The sequence below is a fragment of the Mixophyes fleayi genome, chromosome 2 (genome assembly GCF_038048845.1).
Source record: "Mixophyes fleayi isolate aMixFle1 chromosome 2, aMixFle1.hap1, whole genome shotgun sequence".
Classification (NCBI taxonomy): domain Eukaryota; kingdom Metazoa; phylum Chordata; class Amphibia; order Anura; family Limnodynastidae; genus Mixophyes; species Mixophyes fleayi.
This window is the reverse complement of record NC_134403.1, coordinates 367,273,529-367,297,979: the sequence shown is the minus strand read 5'-3', so window position 1 is coordinate 367,297,979 and position 24,451 is coordinate 367,273,529. Positions and strand designations below refer to the sequence as shown.

General features: G+C 44.6%; 1 protein-coding gene across 2 annotated transcripts in view; it reads right to left on the bottom strand.

Annotated features, from left to right (window-relative positions):
• Positions 1–24,451, bottom strand: part of RCSD1 (RCSD domain containing 1) — an 82,102-nt gene that overhangs the window by 39,767 nt on the left and 17,884 nt on the right. Inside the window, exon 1 of one of the 2 annotated variants that reach the window (XM_075197368.1) lies at positions 17,266–17,638. The exons of the other annotated variant lie outside the window; for it this stretch is intronic. Coding sequence (XP_075053469.1) covers positions 17,266–17,271 — 6 coding nt within the window. The 5' untranslated portion in view covers positions 17,272–17,638. Of the gene's footprint in view, positions 1–17,265; positions 17,639–24,451 lie in introns of those variants that run through there. 2 annotated transcript variants of the gene reach the window in all.

The following is a 24,451-nucleotide window of genomic DNA, read 5'->3' as shown; positions in this document are numbered from 1 at the left end:
GTATAACACCGACTGGTCTGTGACTGTGAGGGCAGCACCGTGGTCTGTTCCTATGTATAACACCGACTGGTCTGTGACTGTGAGGACAGCACCGTGGTCTGTTCCTATGTATAACACCGACTGGTCTGTGACTGTGAGGGCAGCACCGTGGTCTGCTCCTATGTATAACACCGACTGGTCTGTGACTGTGAGGACAGCACCGTGGTCTGCTCCTATGTATAACACCGACTGGTCTGTGACTGTGAGGACAGCACCGTGGTCTGCTCCTATGTATAACACCGACTGGTCTGTGACTGTGAGGGCAGCACCGTGGTCTGCTCCTATGTATAACACCGACTGGTCTGTGACTGTGAGGACAGCACCGTGGTCTGCTCCTATGTATAACACCGACTGGTCTGTGACTGTGAGGGCAGCACCGTGGTCTGTTCCTAAGTATAACACCGACTGGTCTGTGAATGTGAGGACAGCACCGTGGTCTGTTCCTATGTATAACACCGACTGGTCTGTGACTGTGAGGGCAGCACCGTGGTCTGCTCCTATGTATAACACCGACTGGTCTGTGACTGTGAGGGCAGCACCGTGGTCTGCTCCTATGTATAACACCGACTGGTCTGTGACTGTGAGGGCAGCACCGTGGTCTGCTCCTATGTATAACACCGACTGGTCTGTGACTGTGAGGGCAGCACCGTGGTCTGCTCCTATGTATAACACCGACTGGTCTGTGACTGTGAGGGCAGCACCGTGGTCTGCTCCTATGTATAACACCGACTGGTCTGTGACTGTGAGGGCAGCACCGTGGTCTGCTCCTATGTATAACACCGACTGGTCTGTGACTGTGAGGGCAGCACCGTGGTCTGCTCCTATGTATAACACCGACTGGTCTGTGACTGTGAGGGCAGCACCGTGGTCTGCTCCTATGTATAACACCGACTGGTCTGTGACTGTGAGGGCAGCACCGTGGTCTGCTCCTATGTATAACACCGACTGGTCTGTGACTGTGAGGGCAGCACCGTGGTCTGCTCCTATGTATAACACCGACTGGTCTGTGACTGTGAGGGCAGCGCCGTGGTCTGCTCCTATATATAACACCGACTGGTCTGTGACTGTGAGGGCAGCGCCGTGGTCTGCTCCTATATATAACACCGACTGGTCTGTGACTGTGAGGACAGCGCCGTGGTCTGTTCCTATATATAACACCGACTGGTCTGTGACTGTGAGGACAGCGCCGTGGTCTGTTCCTATGTATAACACAGACTGGTCTGTGACTGTGAGGGCAGCACCGTGGTCTGTTCCTATGTATAACACCGACTGGTCTGTGACTGTGAGGGCAGCACCGTGGTCTGTTCCTATGTATAACACCGACTGGTCTGTGACTGTGAGGGCAGCACCGTGGTCTGTTCCTAAGTACATAAGTTCTGCTGAATCAGCTGTTCCATTTTGTTTAATCCTTAAAAATAGAGAAAAATACTTTTTGCCAAACATATTCTTTACAATAATTACCATTATTATTAACCTTTATTTATAGGGCTCCACATGAGGTCCGCAGACCCACGCAGAGGGCAAACAATAACACATACTTGCCAATGTCTTGTAGTTGGCTTTCGGGAGCTGCCGGGGGAGGTGGGCATGCGGCGGGGGGGGGGTGGGCGGGGACCCAAAAATTGCGTCATTTCGGACCTGCCCGTGATGTAATGACGCAAACGCGTCCTTTTACAGTGGGAGGCGGGGCCAAATGCTGCGATTCCCGGAGAATCGCTGCATTTTGGACCTAATTCTGTCCACTTCAATAGGAGTCCCGGAGACCCATCCCCAATCCGGGAGTCTCCCGGACATTCCAGGAGAGTTGGCAAGTATGGTATAACAGTACAATACAGTAAACAAATAACGCTACAACTCCCAGCACAGCTACTGGGGTGCATGGGGTATATTCAGCGCTTGCTGACACCTGCCCATTAGTGTGGGCGCAACTAAAAGGTTCAGAGAAAATGCGAAGAAAGAATAAATGATTACCTGTTTCACCGGATAGGGCTTTTCTCTGTTTAATAACTACGTCCATATGACCTTGATTAAAAGTATGCTTGCCCGACGTCCGAAAATGGAGCAATAAGCGTTAGGAAAAACCTGCACCGCAACGCACGTAAATATCTGCGTTCTCATTTGGCACAATGATTTCTATTTGACAAGTTAGTGTCAGGAGCTGATGGAGTTTACAAACATTACTGCCCTCAAGCCGCTGTTTGCAGCATTCCTGATTGTCATCAGCATTCAGCTCCGAGTAAGAATGTCAGCTTGCTGTTAGTGTGGGTCTGTAACCAGCGGCACAACACACTCTAACCGTCTACACGATTCCAAGACCCGCATCTCCGCTGCTACATATTTCCATAGCTGTCAAACCAGTTAGATGAAGGCTACATTGTATCATGTCAGTAATCATAGTGGGCTTGATTCATTAAGGAAAGTAAAGCAAAAAAAAAAAAGTAACTTTACACCTTGCAAAACCATGTTGCATTGCAGGGGGAGGTAAATATAAATGTGAAGGCAGATTTATAGTTGGGATAAGACATGTCCTAGAACAACTTTAAATTTCAGTTTACAAATGAAGCTATCAAGTATTTGTGTGCTACATGAAAAAAACAGCCAAGTATTTAACTTATGTGCAACATAAAAAACTAATTTACACCACTTGCATTGTAACATGGTTTTGTTGTCCAGGAGAAAACTTACTCATTTTTTTGGCCTTACTTTCCTTAATGATTTCAAGCGTTCTCTGAAAACCCACCTCTTCAGACAAGCCTATAATATTCCTCAACCACCCTCTTAACCTCACTACATTACTCTATTACCATCCGTTACACAATTTCACACAAGACAACTACCCCCTGACCAATATTGTTGTGTGACGGGATCATTTAGCTTATGAGTCACTTTTACCTTTGCAGTCTGGCTGGGCCGAAATGCAAAATGTAACCTCATATATCAAACTCCCATTGTCCCATAGATTGTAAGCTTGCGAGCAGGGCCTTCTCACCTCTTTGTCTGTTTTACCCAGTTTGTTTGTTAGTTTACTGTGTTTGTCCCCAATTGTAAAGCGCTACGGAATATGTTGGCGCTATATAAATAAATGATGATGATGATGATGATTCAGGCCCATTATGTTTAGTTTTGCACTTATACAATTTGTTCTCCCAGTGCATGCCTTCTACTGCCTCCGGGAAAAACTGGGAGCGCGATTACTTTTGCCGCATTACAGGTACTCATAAATATTTGCTTCATCGTCCAGCCTACTAACACTGCAACACCAAACGGTTCATTCATTTTAACTCTTTATTTTTTATTTCTCCTGTAATACCGCTCAGTATAACCTCCTTTTTTATCTTAAATTACTGCAAGAGTTTTAGGAGACGATAGGACCGTATTTATTGTGACTTTTGTGTGTTTAAATGTTTTTATTACATGGAAATTTATGAGCGTATAAAAGTACTTATCTGCCTTAAATACATCTATATGGCATAAAAGTGTCTCATTGAAATATTACGAGGAATTACCGCCACCTCGGGTGCACCCGTAAATAATAATGAGTCCTTTTGTGGCCAAAACTAACAATTAAACAAATGACCATCTCGTGAATTTAATTTAAATGTCTGGTCGCGTAATTCTAATTGATGATACATTGTGTACACCCCACCGACGCTGCCTTCTGCATATATCAGATTTAGATATGATCAGAGGGGTGGGAGGTAACTAAAGCTTCTCTGGGATTCGTTGTAGCTGGGCCAGTTGTTATCCAGAGATTGACGTCATTGTTTCCTTTGGATGAGCTGCAGGGGCAAACACAGGATTTGTAGAGGGGGGTTTCCACACCACGCCGCCAGTGAGCGTGGCCAGCATGCATGGGGGCGTGGCTATAATATTAGACAGTGCTTGGCTGCTCTCCAACTCTTCCTATCCCCATAATATACATGGGCAATGCTGTGTACACTACTGTTAGGTGTACTCAGCTCTCCCTTTTCAAGCAGAGCCATGTGAAGCGGGGGCAGGGTCCAGCCACCTCAATTATACAGTGCCCCAGGCTTGGAGGGGGGTTTTTAGGCACTAGAGACCCCGCCCCCCACAGTTTGCCTAAGAGCTGATAGTGATCTCTTGGTCCAGAGACACAATGTTAACTAGATCTTAGTTCAGCTACAAATAGTCCATATGTTGACAAATCAATTTAATTGGTGCAGATCGTCTTGATGGCACGAACGTACCTCCCAACCCGAGCCAATACACAGCGTGATGGTATTCTCCTACTGCTTTTTCCGCTTATTATCCAGTTGCAATAAATAGTGACTATTTACCGGTGTTAAATCCAGGGCAGCTCCTGATTGGATGGCTGCCCTGGATTAGGGAGTCTCTTAGAAAACCATTCTGCGGCCATCTTGACACAAATACTTATTGGGGGACAGTTGCATTACATACAACAGAAGCCCTGGCAGAGGGGCACAGACCACTGTACTAGTTTTGGTAAGTAAAGGAATACTGCTAACACACACACATTTTGAATTTAATAAAACAACATGCTTCAGAAAAATGTGATGTTGTAAACCCCACGTCACTCTGCTGCCAAATAACACACAAATGTCACACGTGTTACATGATCTAATCGTTAGAGGCGTATAAAGAAAAAAGAAGCATGTGTACCAGCCTAGAACGCTCTGTGTTTGGTACTGAGGACTCCCGGAAGGCGTTTTATCCTGGGGTCAGGACTAATCACTAACATTCTAGGAACGCTTCCAAGTTTATTGTTGTTCTGCTATTCTGGGCAAAGTGTAAAGGCAAGAGCCCGGTATAAAATTAGTACACAACTCTATTTTATTTATATAACTATCAGTGGTTAGCATGAAGCCTCCCAGCTGTTCCTGGATCACAGTCCCAAGATGCTGTAGTGGTTCAGATGTAAGAGTATCCTGGGGGCTGAGGATCAGAGAGCTGCAAGGTGATTACACCTGACAGGGCGTCCTCTGTTCCTGCACTCGGTTTCGGTAAGGAACGGCTGTGACCAGAGCCGTAACTTAAAATTTTAGCTCCTGGGTCGAGAAGGAAAAATACCGATCTGTTGTGCGTGACATTCCAAAACACAATGATAAACTGCAAACCCCAAGCAGCTGACAATACCCAACACACAGATGTGAAGATGGGATGTCACCGAACGCTCGGTATTTACAGTCTGTGTACTCATTTATAGCAAAATGTTAATGACAGCAGTTTTGTGTCTTCCGGGTTACAGCAGGAGCTCCCACACTACCTCAGGCTCTCCCGCTGTAGTCATGTTTGAACACGGTCAGAGTGGAGTGTCACACACACACTACTAATAAATAAATATTAAATACATTAACACCAGTGTTCCCTTATACTCCAGTGAGTTTTTATCGTCTCTTTCCCAGAACGGAGATTGCTGGACATGTTTATAGAGCCTGTGTAAGCTATATGTCAAACATCTGCCCAGACGCTCCATCTTCACCAAATAAAGACCCTACCGTGTATTTCAGGCCTAACATTATTATTTATAAGCGCTTATTTATATAGTGCCACCATATTGCATAGTGTTGTACAGAGAATATTTGCCATTCACATCAGTCCCTGCCCCATTGGAGCTTACACTCTATATTCCCTACCACACACACTAGGGCCAATTTTAGCCAGCAGCCAGTTAGCCTACCAGTACAAGTCTTTGGAGTTCAAACACAGGGAGGACATATAAACTCCACACGGATAGTGCCCTGGTCGGCAATCGAACTCATGACCGCACTCTGTCTAACATTGCTCGAAGGTGAAAATCTGCACTTGCGACCAATCAGCAATTATCTTTTATCTCTATAATGCAAGTTAGACGATGTCTGGGTGCTTAGTATTAGAGGTACAGGCTGAAGCTTGTTATGTATAGATGGTGGCATATGGCCTATACCATACATACTAACTATCCTGCATAATACCAATTATAATGGGCTGTCCGACTGCCCTGACTGCCATAATATTGGAAGGTATGTGGTGAACGAGTGCCAGGGGCAATGCAGGGTTGCATAATGGGTGAAGGGGTTAGAAACGCCCCTAGGGGATATGGCATTACGTGAACACCCCCCTTTTTGTCAGTGGCGACATGTCCACGATTCCCAGAGAACCAGAGATATATTGTACTGATTAATAAAAGAATTATTCCTCACTGTATTAAAATCATAGTTGCCAAGATTTTAAAATAGTTTCCAGGGACAATGTGCTGCTTTGCCGCGTGTGGTCATGTACTGGCAGAACTTTGTTCACCGCATATTCCATCATGTCATGTTTACTAAATTTGTTTATTCACACACCTGCTAAATAACTTCATCGTTGACTGATTCTTATTACCTTTAATGAGCTTGTGACACTGCTTAACGGCTAAAGAAATCTGCAGAAAACTTTTTTAAACATGTAAATATTATCACCTGATAATATTAATGTTTCGTTGCCTCACTTGCTTCACAATAGCATGAGTTAGAGCCTAAAAAAACATCTTGAGTGTGCGGTGTTACCTCATTTCTTTTGGATAGCCACATGCCAAGCCTAAGCTGACTGCCAAACAACCACGTGTCACCAATATGGTCACACATGTGATAGGCAAAACTGGGCAAAACTATTGAATTGTAAGAGTGTATTCTAGCCGGGAGGAACGCGTCAGTAGAGCTCCGTCTGAGGTTAACTAAAACTATTATTAAAAAAGTGAGGGCATTAAAATGTATTTAGGAAGAGCTCACCTTTCTCCATCTTGTACCTGCAGTAGAGGCTCTGTGGATCCCCAGAGCTGACCTCCGAAACAAGGTCCAGACTCAGGCCTACAAAGCCGTCCCTATCTTGCAGGATAGGTAGATGGCGAGTTCCTCTCAGTACTTCATCCCACCTGGGCCAGTTCCTCTCAGTACTTCATCCCACCTGGGCCAGTTCCTCTCAGTACTTCATCCCACCTGGGCCAGCAGACTCGGCAACCGACCACCTCAGCACTGACTCCCATGTGGTTGCTAGCTGCTCAGATCCGGCCCTCCTATTGGTGGCTTGCAGGTGTCATGTGACCCGTGACTCCATCTTGCTTGGTCTGTCACTTTAACCCCACTCAGGAGAGGTAAGCTCTGGGAGACACTCACTCTTTGCAGCTGATTGCCAGGCATCAGGAATCTTTAGTCTCAGTCCATATAACACCTGGCACATTGTGGGGGACAGGACACTCCTGTAATCTACCTTTTGAACTTCTTTAAGGTACTCAATAGACCCACCTTTGGGTGATTTCCTATCTGCTTGATATACCAGTGGATTCCTGCAGTCTGTAATACTAACCCAGTGCTAAATTTAGTACCTGGCTTTGGTCCACTTGGATTGCACTACATATTTGGTCTTCTAGAGACTATTCTAATTTTGATCCCAGTGGCTATCCCCTGTAATGCAAATTTCAAGGGCTTTGTCATCGCACCAGGAGGCTAGTGGGTTGATGGCTCCTGTACGTTATAATTTCCCCTGTCTGTTAGGAATTGTGATCTTGAGATAAAGTCCTGGAGATTTTGTTGGTTTACTCAATTTTGTTACCATCTCAAGATCTACCTTTAAAGAGCTGGTCCCTTCTTCCTACACTTGATTTGAAAGAATGGCCTTGATATTTGCAATGCACCTGAACCTGAAAGTCTATGTCCTTCAGAAGAACCTTCAGAAATACTTATGAGTACCTTCTTCAAAAAACAAAATGCTCAGCTACCAGACATAGCTGGGAGCCCGCACCACTCTCCCAGCCCAGATCTGCTTTTAGGAGACCACCTTAGCCAATCTTCCATAAGACATCAAGGTAACCTTCCAGATGGAACTTTGACAAGCTACTTGAGAAATTTTCTTTGAAATCTAAGACCTGACTGACAGGAAAGATCCCCTGGAGTCTAACGAAGTCCTCAAGTCCCAATTCGCCACGGAGTGAGATTTATCGCTGCTACAGTTGGAAATATCCATGGTTTCTGAAAAACGTGAAGACATCGAAAATCGGACCAGGAGTAATAAAGACCGAATTAAAAATATTCCACAGGCAAGACACACAAACTCTCCATGCTTATTCTCTTGGTCTATTTAAAGCTACCCGTCAGAGGTGGCGGACTAGGACTTGCTAATTGATAGGGTGCACAGAGCTCTCTGACCCAAACCTGCTCCTGGTCAAACCCCTAGGGATGTCAGTCTTATATTTATCATAACGCAAAATGCTGCGAAGGAATAAGCAGGTGATGTTGCTTCCTTACATAAAGAGCGCGTTCATGTCAATGTCATGGTGGCTTAAAATTGGTAATGAGATATATTTTTGAACATATTTTCTATTTATTCAATCCTCTTTCTCTATCAGGAGTTTGAGCACAGACATTATTCCTCTCTCATGGTCAAACCATTCGGCTACCCAAATTCAAACTGATGTCACAAATTTTTTCCCTAAAGCAATTCTCAAAGTTCCTTAAAGGAATATTTTCTTCTCAACTCTACAGAACAGATCACACTCACTACATTGTGGGAAAGCTCAGAATGCTAATATTAGAGGAAACATTATGAGTATTGCATTCACCAGGAAAATAAAGGAAAAGGAAACTATCCTTGGATTGGAAAACCAAATATCATCCCTCCACTCTCAACATAAAAAATATTTTGTGCTCCAATTTCAGAAGGTTACATTGATGAGTGGCCTAACTCAGAGCCATCATATCCACACAAGTAGCTCCAATGGCTCCAACGGGTTCTATGAGAAGAATGACCAGTTGTATTCACTTTCAGCAAGTAAAGGATAACTACGGCCATTGGTGTATGATCCAAAAAAGACTTCTGTAAAATATCATTAATTCTACTTTTCTGCTCTAGAATCTAAAGTCTGAAATCTATTGACGACTTCCTCACTTTCTCCAACCTTCCTAAGTTTACCTGCGAAGATGTTCTAATGTTGAATGCCTCAATCACAGAAGAAGAAACAGTTTGTGCCATCTGAGCAGAGATGTCCTCTTTCATCTGAACCCCCGGATGGGTTCACCACGCAGTATTCTGAAAAGAGTATTGACATACTATTCACCAGACTTAACGTTTTTCTGACACAGTTGATTTATGGAAAAAGGTAAATCCTTGAGGTGGGTATTGTCCCATTATTTCACTATTAAATGTAGATTTAAAGATTTTCACCCAAAAAATTTCCAGTGGGTTCAATAAGTGGAAAGAAAGGTCCTCAGTCCTTAAACATTTATTGTGGATTTATGAGAAGTACACGACGAGAGTTTTGAAAGACTCCTTAGTTTCCTTCTCTAGGACCTGTTCTTCTTTGGTGCCGTGTTATAACCAATCTCCTCCAGTTTATTAAACCCTACTGGTTAGCTGGGGAGCCGCAGTGTGTAGGTCACATTTACATTTAAGCCTTTTGGGTTTTACTTTCTGAAAGTAGCGATCTTACCCCGTACCCATACTCCCTTTCCTTCCTCTTTGTCTAAATTGGTATCAGTTACCTATTCAGGGTTTATAATCTTGTAGCAAGAGTCGTCTCACATGTTACATAGAAACATAGACTTTAACAGCAGATAAGAACCGCTTGGCCCATCTAGTCTGCCCATTTTTTATTAACCTACGGTACCTTACACCCTATTTGATCATTTTTTTCTGTATAAGGATATGCTTATGTCTGTCCCAAGCATGTTTAAATTGCTCTACTGTATTAGCCTCAACCACCTCTGATGGGAGGCTATTCCACTTATCCACTACCCTTTCTGTGAAGTAATTTTTTCTCACATTTCCTCTGCACCTACTTCCCCCCCAGTGTCAGTTCATGTCCTCGTGTTCTAATACTTCTCTTCTCCCCCAGTGTCAGTACATGTCCTCGTGTTCTAATACTTCTCTTCCCCCCAGTGTCAGTGCATGTCCTCGTGTTCTAATACTTCTCTTCTCCCCCAGTGTCAGTACATGTCCTCGTGTTCTAATACTTCTCTTCTCCCCCAGTGTCAGTACATGTCCTCGTGTTCTAATACTTCTCTTCCCCCCCGAGTGTCAGAACATGTCGTGTTCTAATACTTCTCTTCCCCCAGTGTCAGTACATGTCCTTGTGTTCTAATACTTCTCTTCCCCCCAGTGTCAGTACATGTCCTCGTGTTCTAATACTTCTCATCCTCCCAGTGTCAGTGCATGTCCTCGTGTTCTAATACTTCTCTTTCCCCCAGTGTCAGTGCATGTCCTCGTGTTCTAATACTTCTCTTCCCCCCAGTGTCAGTGCATGTCCTCGTGTTCTAATACTTCTCTTCTCCCCCAGTGTCAGTACATGTCCTCGTGTTCTAATACTTCTCTTCTCCCCCAGTGTCAGTGCATGTCCTCGTGTTCTAATACTTCTCTTCTCCCCCAGTGTCAGTACATGTCCTCGTGTTCTAGTACTTCTCTTCCCCCCAGTGTCAGTGCATGTCCTCGTGTTCTAATACTTCTCTTCCCCCCCGAGTGTCAGAACATGTCGTGTTCTAATACTTCTCTTTCCCCCAGTGTCAGTGCATGTCCTCGTGTTCTAATACTTCTCTTCCCCCCAGTGTCAGTGCATGTTCTCGTGTTCTAATACTTCTCTTCTCCCCCAGTGTCAGTACATGTCCTCGTGTTCTAATACTTCTCTTCCCCCCAGTGTCAGTACATGTCCTCGTGTTCTAATACTTCTCTTCCCCCCCGAGTGTCAGAACATGTCGTGTTCTAATACTTCTCTTCCCCCCAGTGTCAGTGCATGTCCTCGTGTTCTAATACTTCTCTTCTCCCCCAGTGTCAGTACATGTCCTCGTGTTCTAATACTTCTCTTCTCCCCCAGTGTCAATACATGTCCTCATGTTCTAATACTTCTCTTCCCCCCAGTGTCAGTACATGTCCTCGTGTTCTAATACTTCTCTTCCCCCCCGAGTGTCAGAACATGTCGTGTTCTAATACTTCTCTTCCCCCCAGTGTCAGTACATGTCCTCGTGTTCTAATACTTCTCTTCCCCCAGTGTCAGTGCATGTCCTTGTGTTCTAATACTTCTCTTCCCCCCAGTGTCAGTACATGTCCTCGTGTTCTAATACTTCTCTTCCCCCAGTGTCAGTGCATGTCCTCGTGTTCTAATACTTCTCTTCCTTTGTAGAATGTTTCCCTCCTGCACCTTGTTATAACCCTTGATATATATGAAAGTTTCTATCATGTCCCCCCTTTACCTTCTCTGCTCCAAACTATACATATTAAGATCTTTTAGTCTTTCCGGGTAAGTTTTGTGCTGTGGGCCATGCACCATTTTAGTTGCCCTTCTTTGTACAGTCTCTAATGTATTTATATCCTTGTGGAGATATGGCCTCCAGAACTGAACACAGTATTCTAGATGAGGCCGTACCAATGACCTATACAGTGGCATTATTACTTCTTTCTTTCTGCTACAGATTCCTCTCCCTATGTAACCAAGCATCTGACTTGCCTTCCTCATTGCTTTGTTACATTGCTTACCTGCCTGTAAGTCACCTGAAATAGTGACTTCTAGATCCCTTTCCTCCTCAGTAGTTTCCATTATAGTGACGTTAATACTATATTTAGCCTTTGGGTTTTTGAGACCCAAGTGCATGATTTTGCATTTCTTGGCATTAAACTGTAGTTGCCACTCTCTTGACCATTCCTCTAGTCTACCTAAATCAAATTAGTCCTGTGTAACATCAAATTGTGTATCCAACAACCTGGATTATGTATTGTACGATTTGATCCCTCTACTAAACAGTTAGAAAAATAAAATAAATACTAAGGGGGCTAATGCAAATTTTGATAAAGACGCTGAGTCGAAAAATAAGCTCTAAAAAGCCGCAAGTAATAATAGCGTATTTACTCCCATATGCTGAGCTGGAGTTATCTCAAGATACACCCAGCTGTGTACCAGTCACATATGTGTGCCAGGGGTACCTACGCCCAGATACACTGACACCCAACCAGATCATGAACACAAGAAGAGTGGGCACGATCAAAGAGGAAAGCACCTATCACCTGAATCCACAATCAGCCAATCAGAAGCTGCTAGCTAGTGATGGCGACCGTGATCATCAGTGTGTTTTTGCACCAGTCCTCATCCACCTGCGTTATGGGTACTGATCGGCGTATCTGCATCTTTGTGCGGTTGGCCTTAGCTCGCAAGTACGCGAACGTGACATTACTGAGCTCAGTATGCCCCTTACCTCCCCCTCTCCAAGCATAAGTCTGCACAAGAACACGATTTTGTGAGCATGCGCAGTACATATTTCCATAAACAAGTTTCATGGGTTCAGCCTATATAAGGTTTGAAAGGGGTGTAGTTAGGAAGGTGGGTGAGAGACGTGATCCTCACATCAATTAGGCCTCCAGTCCCCTAGACACAGCAGCCAAAGACTTTGCTAGAAGGCTAATAATGTGGGAGAGAGAGGTTGGTGCTCCAGATGTGTTTGTCTCAATGTCTGTGTACAAAGGGCACAGGGCATATATGAGGTCCATGGAAACACCATCAGTGTACCTGTCACCTACAGTGACAGCAGCCATTTTGTTGGTTGGTAGTAGCAGAATGGGGCCAGGTATTCCCAGTCCCTCTATACCTGTATTAAACAGGGTCTCACACTCGTGTCTCACTCTGTGGCTGTAGGAGAATAACCCCTCAGCGAGACCCTACCATCAATGAGGGGAGTCTGACAGCAAATCAGAATGAATGAGCTTCACTCTGATAGCAGCCAGACTGTGCCTACTTTGGAGCTTAATATCATAAGACAGACTAAAGAGGACAGAATGTGTTGCTACCTAGAGAGAGCGCAGAATATGCATCTACAGAGGGAGAGCACAGTAGGTGTAGCCTCAGAGGGAGAGCACAGAAGGTGTAGCTACAGGGGTAGAGCACAGAAGGTGTAGCCTCAGAGGGAGAGCACAGAAGGTGTAGCTACAGGGGTAGAGCACAGAAGGTGTAGCTACAGAGGGAGAGCACAGAAGGTGTAGCTACAGAGGGAGAGCACAGAAGGTGAAGCTACAGAGGGAGAGCACAGAAGGTGTAGCTACAGAGGGAGAGCACAGAAGGTGTAGCTACAGAGGGAGAGCACAGAAGGTGTAGCTACAGAGGGAGAGCACAGAAGGTGTAGCTACAGAGGGAGAGCACAGAAGGTGTAGCTACAGAGGGAGAGCACAGAAGGTGAAGCTACAGAGGGAGAGCACAGAAGGTGTAGCTACAGAGGGAGAGCACAGAAGGTGTAGCTACAGAGGGAGAGCACAGAAGGTGTAGCTACAGAGGGAGAGCACAGAAGGTGTAGCTACAGAGGGAGAGCACAGAAGGTGTAGCTACAGGGGGAGAGCACAGAAGGTGTAGCTACAAGGGGAGAGCACAGAAGGTGTAGCTACAGAGGGAGAGCACAGAAGGTGTAGCTACAGAGGGAGAGCACAGAAGGTGTAGCTACAGAGGGAGAGCACAGAAGGTGTAGCTACAGAGGGAGAGCACAGAAGGTGTAGCTACAGAGGGAGAGCACAGAAGGTGTAGCTACAGAGGGAGAGCACAGAAGGTGTAGCTACAGAGGGAGAGCACAGAAGGTGTAGCTACAGAGGGAGAGCACAGAAGGTGTAGCTACAGATGGAGATTACAGAAGGTGTAGCTACAGGGGTAGAGCACAGAAGGTGTAGCTACAGAGGGAGAGCACAGAAGGTGTAGCTACAGAGGGAGAGCACAGAAGGTGTAGCTACAGAGGGAGAGCACAGAAGGTGTAGCTACAGAGGGAGATCACAGAAGGTGTAGCTACAGGGGGAGAGCACAGAAGGTGTAGCTACAGGGGGAGAGCACAGAAGGTGTAGCTATAGAGGGAGAGTACAGAAGGTGTAGCTACAGAGGGAGAGCAAAGAAGGTGTAGCTACAGAGGGAGAGCACAGAAGGTGTAGCTACAGAGGGAGAGCACAGAAGGTGTAGCTACAGAGGGAGAGCACAGAAGGTGTAGCTACATAGGGAGAGCACAGAAGGTGTAGCTACAGAGGTAGAGCACAGAAGGTGTAGCTACAGAGGGAGATTACAGAAGGTGTAGCTACAGAGGGAGAGCACAGAAGGTGTAGCTACAGAGGGAGAGTACAGAAGGTGTAGCTACAGGGGGAGAGCACAGAAGGTGTAGCTACAGGGGGAGAGCACAGAAGGTGTAGCTACAGGGGGAGAGCACAGAAGGTGTAGCTACAGGGGGAGAGCACAGAAGGTGTAGCTACAGGGGGAGAGCACAGAAGGTGTAGCTACAGAGGGAGAGCACAGAAGGTGTAGCTACAGAGGGAGAGCACAGAAGGTGTAGCTACAGAGGGAGAGCACAGAAGGTGTAGCTACAGAGGGAGATCACAGAAGGTGTAGCTACAGAGGGAGAGCACAGAAGGTGTAGCTACAGAGGGAGAGCACAGAAGGTGTAGCTACAGAGGGAGATCACAGAAGGTGTAGCTACAGAGGGAGAGCACAGAAGGTGTAGCTACAGAGGGAGAGCACAGAAGGTGTAGCTACAGAGGGAGATCACAGAAGGTGTAGCTACAGAGGGAGAGCACAGAAGGTGTAGCTACAGAGGGAGAGTACAGAAGGTGTAGCTACAGAGGGAGAGCACAGAAGGTGTAGCTACAGAGGGAGATCACAGAAGGTGTAGCTACAGAGGGAGAGCACAGAAGGTGTAGCTACAGGGGGAGAGCACAGAAGGTGTAGCTACAGAGGGAGAGCACAGAAGGTGTAGCTACAGAGGGAGAGTACAGAAGGTGTAGCTACAGGGGGAGAGCACAGAAGGTGTAGCTACAGAGGGAGAGCACAGAAGGTGTAGCTACAGAGGGAGACCATAGAATGTGTAGCTATAGGGTGTTGTTACAGAGCTGATGGGGCTGATGGGTAATCGGGCTGTACACGTGGGTGGGTATATGTTACCACAGGAGTAAGGGAAGAGTAGTTGTGATGTGTTACAGAGGTGATGGGGAAACGCATAACTACTAAGGTGAAGTATGGGAATTTTGTATTATAGAGGTTAGAGGGGGAATGTGTTACTACAGAGGTGATTGGGGGAATATGTAACTACAGCATACTTGCCAACTCTTCCAGAACGTCCGGAAGACTCCCGAAATTCAGGTCGGTTTCCCGGACTCCTGGGAGAGCAGGCAAGGCTCCCACATCTGGCAAATACCTGGCCCAAAAAATGCGATTTGCGGTGAATCGCATCATTTTGCCCCCCGCCCTGCATCAAAACATAATTTCCGACGCAGGGGGCAGGGCCAAAATGACGCAATTGACCCTGCCCCGCCCCCTCCTGCACTCTAGTCACGCCCTCTGTCTGGGATCTCTCGGACTTCAGTGCCTAAAAGTAGGCAACTATGTACTACAGAGATTAAACGCATAACAGGGGAGGGGCGGGGTTTGCTCCCTATGTGACGTGACCACACCCACTACATGAGATGACCACGCCCATGTGTGTAACACCAACACCTTGCAGTGGTGCACACACTTCTGTCACCACGGAGACTTGTTGAGAGGTATGGCACAACCGAGGCATGGCACAACTGCAAGCAGTTCCTCTTCTCCTGTAGTGAATTCTACATATTTTACATGTTTGAGGAAGTTACGTTTTATTTGCGGCCCCTTCAGATGAGCACTATCTCCCAAGGCGGCCCTCTGGCCAAAAAATGTCTGTACACCCCTGGAACAGAGCCAAGCAATAGCTTGCATACTTACCATAGTGACTCTATGCCAAAATGCACACAACATAAGCTTCTAGTCCTACAGTAAAACTACACACCGGGCAATGACTTCTGCAAATACATTATTTTAGCAGTGATAAAACCCACGATGTCGAAGGACAGTTCTATATAGAAGATAAACGCTGTTAATGACACAGTGAGATGCAACATTACCGGGGTGCATTACAACATTTAGACGTGGGAGGTCACAGGTCGTGCCCTTTTGGAAAGCACAGTGTCAGGTGGTTGTCACATGTTTGGGATTTACCTGTCTCATTCTACAGATGGTCACGTGACCATCACTACACCAGTCATGTGACCATCACATACATTTCCACAAACTAACTTATATAATGACACAAAGCAGAGTTACAGTGACCAACAGATTAGCGTCAATCAAACAATAGCTTTTCTGTAGGGACATTTGTGCAAAAGGATTAAGAAGAGAATAATGTACTCGGTGTGAGCTTCCAGTTCAACTATTTCAATGAATAAAGAAAAAAATCAAATAAAAGATTTAAAAAACAACAACTTGTTTACATTGCAAAAAATAAGGCGAATATAAAGTTATATTATATCAACATCTCTTCCCTTTTTAAATAGTATTTTAAAATATTACAGCCTGAAAAGAAAATGTATTGCAGTAATTAATTAACACTGAAAATTAATTGCTGGTGGAAGCCGGGGGTACATACTAGCAGAGGGGTAAACGCCAGGGGGTTACCCCTATGATGTATTGGATGAAGCAAACATCCTATTGCCTATATAAATTCTGCACAGGAACGATTTGCAGACTTAATGGTGCTGTGCGTTTAACCCACTTTATTCCAGTACAGAACAAGCTATAAGACTTTACGACAACTGCATTGTGTAACAAGATCCACTCAACCCTGCTGATCTATCACCCACATGTAACCTGTGACTGTTGTTGAACTACTAGTCCCATCATGCCCTGGCAGCCAGAACCCAGCCTGTTGTAGAATCTATGTGCAACCGCGTTAGTGTTGGTGAAATCACCATTATCGAGTTGTGTAAGGCTCATACACAGGAAACGGTTTCATGTCGCACACTCAGGTATACATCATGCTGCAGAGTGCCTCAAACCGTGTGCACAGCGCTCTGTCTATAAGTCTGATTGCAGAGAATAACACGTACATCATTATTAAATGAATAGAGGTTATCAGTTGTCTATCACAACCACTTTTACTAACACTGCTGTGGAGTGATGACTTCCAGTCCACACACTTTTCACTGTTCCCCAACAAGACCCCAACAACAAACGACAAAGTTATTTAACACATACATAAACACTTGTATTGTGGAAGAATGCACGTTGTAAATAATATGCGTTAGTTATCACCGTAAACATCCCCACATTATATCCAATGAGCCTCTGACAACGCAGAACGCAGGTTTTTCAACCCGCGTCACCTCTGCGTTTTACCGAAGAACGCGCCTTCTTCATGCATATTTATAAACCCTACATGTGCGTTTTTCAGGAGTGTGTGAGGGGGCTCATGGTATAAAATATTTAAGCAAGCGAGAATTTACCTCCATTTCCTCTCTCAGGAGGGGACCGGTCCCTGCGCTGTAGAAAACTCTGAAACTCCTTCTGCGTTCACACGTCCCAGTCTCTTAATACTTGAAGTTCCTTCGCTCTTGCAGCTTGTGTGTCACTGACTGAACTCTGGGCTGCCTGCACTGCTCTGTCCTAAGGCTGTGAGATACCAGAGCTGGGACCCTCCCCACTAACTAGTCCTGCAAAACTTCAGAGGAGGGTGGGGAGGGGGGGAGGCAATCAGTGTTTAAATTTAGACACAAATCTAAACAGATACTGTAGTTGTCAGAGTGCAGGGCTGAGCGTGGGGAGAGAGACGAGCTGCTAACGCTCACCACCGACCTGCCCATACATGGGGACACCAGTGTCTGTTTCCTCTCTATTTCTAAGGTTTTGTCGTCCCCACCCCTGGGTTCCTCTCTGCCACTCTCTGGTGACGATTTACATGAGAAAGCGGTAAAGATGAAAGTGACGGGTAGTTAGAGGTGACAGTGACAAGTCACAGCACACAGGAAGCAACGGATAGTAGATCGAAAATGTTTTCAGACGCACAAAAAAAAATTTTTTTATTATCTGCACTTATATCAGGTAACTGCTGAACTGGTCTTTGTATCTAACATTAGATGGTAACGGAGAGCTACCAACGTCCGAATATACTTTCCAGGGATAGTCGCTTAGTTGGTTAGGTACATACAGTTCATTATAGGTGGACATGGGGCACTACAACTATCTAATGGAATGATTAAACAATCTGCTCAGATCAGTTAGTATTTTAAAGAACATCCTTAATCTCTCTCCAAACCCCAAACGCCCCCCCCCCCCCACTATGACACCAAAGTAAAAAAAAAAATATAAAACAGCTCAAACACTAATAACTGCATTGAGCATGCAGACCATCAGAAGTGGAACTGTGCAATTGTCCTCACATCCAGCCTATAGTTAGATACTGAGAACTACATACGGTCTGCACAAGGAGAGAAGTAGCACCGAGCAGGTTACTTCACATACAGGTTAAAGTCAGATACTGAAAACTACATCCAGCCTACAGAAGAAGAGAAGTGATGATGTGCAGTTGTCCTTAAATACATAATACTATCAGATACTGATAATTGCATCCAACATAACATAGAAATATAGAACTTGAGGGCAGATAAAAACCGGTTGTCCCAAATAGTCTGCCCATGTTTTAACCAATGGCAACCTTAAACCCTATTTGATCTTTATTTCTTTGTAAGGATATCCCACACTTGCCAACTCTCCCTGAATGTCAGGGAGACTCCCTGAAATAGGGGTGATCTCCCTCACTCCCTGAAGAGTCTGGCATTCTCCCTGATGCTGAGCCAGTACAAGACGTGGTTGGCTTCGCCATCTGTGGCATGATGACACAGTTCAGAGATTGTGTCCTATGTCCATGTATTGATGCCTATGGAGGTGGCCATTTTCATGGAGACCAAGATTTAATCAAAGACTGACAGGTAAGACAACATGACTTCAGTAATGGAGACAGAAATGTAAAAGACCCTTCAGTCTCTAGAGATTCATTAGCTGCTTTTCTTTAACGCATAGTTGGCTACTGTCCGGGAGACTCCTGCATTTCTGGGAGAGCAGGGCATCCTCGCAGTTCTCACCCCTGCAATAGATAAGTGGCGGGGGTGATTCAAATATCGCGTCATCTTAGCCCTACCCCCTGCTGTAATTGTCCAAAATTGTGACAATAGTTTATGGGGCGGGGCGAAAATGATACGATTCGTCAAGTCCTGTCCCCGAACGCCCACATCCCCTGGGATCTCCCTGAAGCCAACAAAGAAAAGTTGTCAAGTAAAGGATATCCTTATGTCTATCCCAAGCATGTTTAAACTGCTATACTGTATTATCCTCTACCACCTCTGATGGGAGGCTAGTCCACTTATCCACTACCCTTTCTGTGAAGTGATGTTTCCTCATATTCCCTCTGAACCTACTTCCCCCCAGTGTCAGTGTATGTCCTCGTGTTCTAATACTTTTCTTCCTTTGTAGAATGTATCCCTTCTGTACCTTATTATAACCCTTGATACATTTGAAAGTCTCTATCATGTCCCCCTGTTCCCTTCTCTGCTACAAATTATACACATACTTAGCCACTTTCTTCAGCTCTCTTCCGGGAGCCAGCCAGTATAGTTGGGCGTGAGGGGGGCGGGGCGGCCAAAATCGCGTCATTTTGGGGGGGGGGGGGGGGGGGCCAAAACGCTGCGATTCACCTGGAATCGCGGCGTTTGGGATCTAATTCTGCCCACTTCACTAGGAAGTGGGGCACTTCCTAGTGAAGTGGGCAGAATTCGGGAGATTGCCACACTCACCCGGGAGACCGGGAGACTCTTGCAAAATGCGGGAGTCTCCCGGACATTCCGGGAGAGTTGGCAAGTATGATTATACATATTAAGATCTTTTAGTCTTTCCAGATAAGTTTTGTGCTGTAGACCATGCACTATTATAGTTGCTCTTCTTTGTGCAGGCTGTAATGTATTTATATCCAAAACTAGAAGTGGTACTGAGCAGTGTCCTGACATACACATTAATAACAGATACTGATAACTGTAACCAGCCTACAGAGTTACAGAAGTAGTACTGTGCAGTTGGTCCCTATTTCTTACTGTAAATAGTTGCAAATGTTTGTCTCAGAATTACAACAAATGGGTGCAAGGAATTTTCACTTTCTTCCTTGCCCTTTGAGGAGGCCAAATATGGCTGAAACAGGCTGTCTGTAGGTTTAAGCACTAGGACAACATCATCCTCCCTGTTCCTTTCATCTGGTATTGCTCGAGCCCACAAGTTACTAGGTGGGGTTGGGAAGAACTGTCCACAAATGCAAAAGTTTATTTTTGTTATACTTTGACCCCACACCACTCAAACCCCATTCATACTGCACCAAAATCCCGGGTTTTTGCCAGGGCGAGCTCAAACGACCCGGGATTTATCGAGGGGTAATTCCCGGGTCGGACCCGGGTTGCCTGCACTATGAATAGTGCAACCCGGGTTTTTCAACCCGGGTTGCACAGAAAACAAGCTGATTGGCTGTCTGGGCTACACAAAAGTGAGTCGCCGGCCATGATGAAAAGTAATGTGGTAAACAATCACCACCCACTTTTGCATCATCTTTATGCGTCAAAAAAACAGTCACCTTTCAATGACATCACCATTTTTCAGCCAATGAAAACTGCTCTGGTGATGACTCCCACAAATTGCCAGGGCACAGACTTGTGCAGTATGAATGGGGTCAACCCGGGAAATTCCCGGGTCCGAGGTGCAGTATGAATGGTGTTTCTGAGCTGGGACGCTCCGAGCCCCGGCAAAAACCCAGCTTGAAAAACCCGGGATATTGCCGGGGCGGCAGTATGAAAGTGGTATAAGAGGCTGTGTCTTATTTTATTATGCTACCACCCAACAACATGAGGGGGCGACAAATGTATCAGGTCTACACTGCCCCTTACTAAGAGGGACAAAGAGGTTATCACTGCGACATGGCGGAGATCAGTTTATCGCAGCTTAGTAAGAGGATGGTTTTGGATCTGGATTATCGTCGTGTTTTGGTTTTGTTTGGTTTTCTTTTGCAATTTTGTTTAAAAATCAATGTTTTTGGCCATAAAATATCTGAATTTAGTGCTCCACCTGTTTCTTGGATAAGTAATGTAAATGTAAAGCTATATAGTTATGAAAAAAACAGTTTAATTCCTGGTAGGTAGGCCGTCATTAATTCTACACACAAACCAGATTGTCTTCCTCTCCATCTATGCCTATTGGCAATGCAGCCATAGTCTTTGGGTGTATATTACACCCTACACTTATAGTTAAATATATAAAGAAATGGACGAAGGCAGTTTGGTTTCTGTCTGTATAGGCCCCCCTCCACTTGTCGAAAATAGTAAAAAATTCAGCCGCTATAGACTGTACAATATAAATTGAAATGGATGAAGGCAGTTTGGTTTCTGTCTCTATAGGACCCCCTTCACTTGTAGAAAATAGTAAAAAATTCAGCCGCTATAGACTGTACAATATAAATTGAAATGGATGAAGGCAGTTTGGTTTCTGTCTCTATGAGCCCCCCTCCACTTGTAGAAAATACTAAAAAATTCAGTCGTTATAGACTGTACAATATAAATTGAAATGGACAAAGGCAGTTTGGTTTCTGCCTCTATAGGACCCCCATCACTTGTAGAAAATAGTAGAAAATTCAGCTGCTATAGACTGTACAATATAAATTGAAATGGACAAAGGCAGTTTGGTTTCTGTCTGCATCAGATCCCCCTCTCCACTAGGAGTAAAATAGAAAACGATTCAGCCGTTATATAATCTAGAATATAAATAGAAATTGAGAAAGGCAATTTGCTATCTGTCTGCATCATAATCATCAACATCATCATTAGCGCCCTCGTCGCCTACCCAAATCTCCCCCTCACCCTTCTGAAAGGGCCCTTCTTTATGGGTACACAAACAGAATGCTCACGATTAGACATACCACTGGTGGATGGACTCTCCACAGGGATTGGTGTCATTTCTGATTCAGAGCATACGGAGCATACATTATCCTCTAATGCCTTACTGTTTTCTTGCAGCTCGGCGTTCCCGCGTGACAGTAGTTGTGCACCACTTTTAGACTCCAAATTACTTGGTCTTGCTTGGTCACCAGTGACTGTACAAGAAGAAGGCTCAGTAACATTTTTTGATCTGCCACTAATAGAGAAAGGCGAAGGCCTCATTCTCTCTTTGCCACTGCGTGTGTAGAATGGCATGTTCGCAATTTTTTTTTTATCGGCAGTTAACTTTTCCTCAGTTACACTTCTTTTTCGCTTCAACACTGTAATTTTTTTTGGGGTGCATGTTTTTTTACCTGATTTAAAAAGACTATGTACTTTTACATAGGCTTTACCAGATGAAGTACTGGGAACACTACCATCAGGACTGGTGCCAGCACCGGCTTGCTGATTCTGCTCATATGTGGACTGCTTTGATTCCATTTTAATGAGCCCAAAGCACCTGTAGTGAAAAATATTGTATAGATATATACTGCTGATAAATATCACTTTTGGCAGCCAGAAAAATTAGTGTTTCACACTGGGGAATATGGGACACCCCAAAGTACTTGTAGTGCAAAATATTGTATAGATACTGCTGATAAATATCACTTTTGCCAGCCAGAAAAATTAGTGTTTCACACTGGGGAATATGGGACACCCCAAAGTACTTGTAGTCCAAAATATTGTATAGATACTGCTGATAAATATCACTTTTGCCAGCCAGAAAAATTAGTGTTTCCCACTGGGGAATATGGGACACCCCAAAGCACTTGTAGTGCAAAATATTGAAAAGCCTCCTCTATCCTCCTTTCTTTCTGCTCTAACAATTGCTAATAGAATTGGTAATAATAATAGAATTGAATAGATTAGAATTGAAATAATAATACAAAGAATAAGGTGTACAATAATTGCTCTGTCCCTGCTCTAATACAGCCTCTGACCTAACCCTGCTCTCTCCCTCTGTCAAATGGCGATGGATTGCTGTGGAGGCGGGTATTTATGCTTTTCAAATATCGCAAGGACCGAGCTCTGAAATACGAATACGTCACGATGACGTTTTGCCTCAATTTCTATTCCGAATGGGCAGGAGAGTACCGAGCCGATAGGCGAAATTCGGATGGGTTTGGATCTCGCCCATCTCTAGTTTTAATAATCTTGATCCTTATTGGCCAATAACAGCAGTAACACCCAGAGACATCCTAACAACATTACCGGCCCCCGGGCAAAGCAGTGGGGCTCATAGATATATATATATATATATATTTATATATATATATATATATATATATGTGTGTGTGTGTGTGAAAAAAAATAAGTGATTTTGTATTTATATATAAGTAAAAAAAAGTGATATATATATATATATATATATATATATATATATGTATATATATATATTAGTCTCACTTTTTTTTTACATGTGCTCACTCAGCGTCCCTTCAACTGGAGAATCAAATCCCCCTTAACTTAACTTTGAATTGCCTTGTTATCCTAGTCCGATCCCCCTTCTCTTCTTTTTTCTGAGTCCTCGCTGAGTCACTGTCGCTGTTCTTCGTTCTGCGCTCCTCCGCGCTGTGCTCTCACCTGACCTGACCGTTCGGGTCAGGTGGTCTGCAAAAGGTAATTTTTTTTTTGTTTTGTCTTTTTGGCCCTTTTGCCCGTGGGGACCCCGGGCACCTGCCCATCGTGCCCAGTCGGAAAGACGGCCCTGGTAATACCCCCTGACAAGAAAAGATGAATTTATTAAACACAAGACATGTAAGTATAGAAAATAAAGTGTTATTAACATCACAGAGATAACGAGACGCAATTTCAGAGAGGAAATCTGAAATGAAACTCGAGATATTATCTGACTTCCGATCTGAACATGACGCTGTGTAACCAGGAAGTCAGAGATCACATACAGGTTAGTTGTGGAGACACAGTAATTATTTGTGTCAGAAGTTGGATACAACTGTTCTTTATCTGTCACTTTTACCTCATAATCTTATCTGACCATGGCCTTAGCTGTCTGGAGTTTGTGTGTTCTCCCCGTGTTTGCGTGTGCTTCCTCCCACACTCCATAAACATACCTGTATGTTAAAATTAACCCATATGTGTGTGTGTGTGTGTGTGTTTTAGGGAATTCAGACTGTAAGCTCCAATGGGTCAGGGACTGATGTGAGCAACAAATATTCTCTGTACAGCGCTGTGGAATTGGTGGCGCTACATACACAATAATACTAATATGGAAAATGCGACTTTTGCATTTATCAATAACAATAATCACAGTACTCTCTCTTGTATATATGACACGTCATTACATTACTATATTGTGTACAAACAGGGAAATGCGACTTTAGCATTCACTATAAACACGTTGCATCTCTACGTATAGTAGACACAATGGGGTATATTTACAGAACTGTGGGTTTGAAAAAATGGAGATGTTGCTTATAGCAACCAATCAGATTCCAGCTGTCATTTTGTAGAATGTACTAAATAAATGCTAACTAGAATCTGATTGGTTGCAAAATAGGAACACAATAAGCTCCGCTCCTGTGGCAAGCAAACCACGACTCAATTCACAAAAATCCAGCACCAATCACGTCCTCTTGTAAACCAACCCTGTCCACGTTCTGATGAGGCC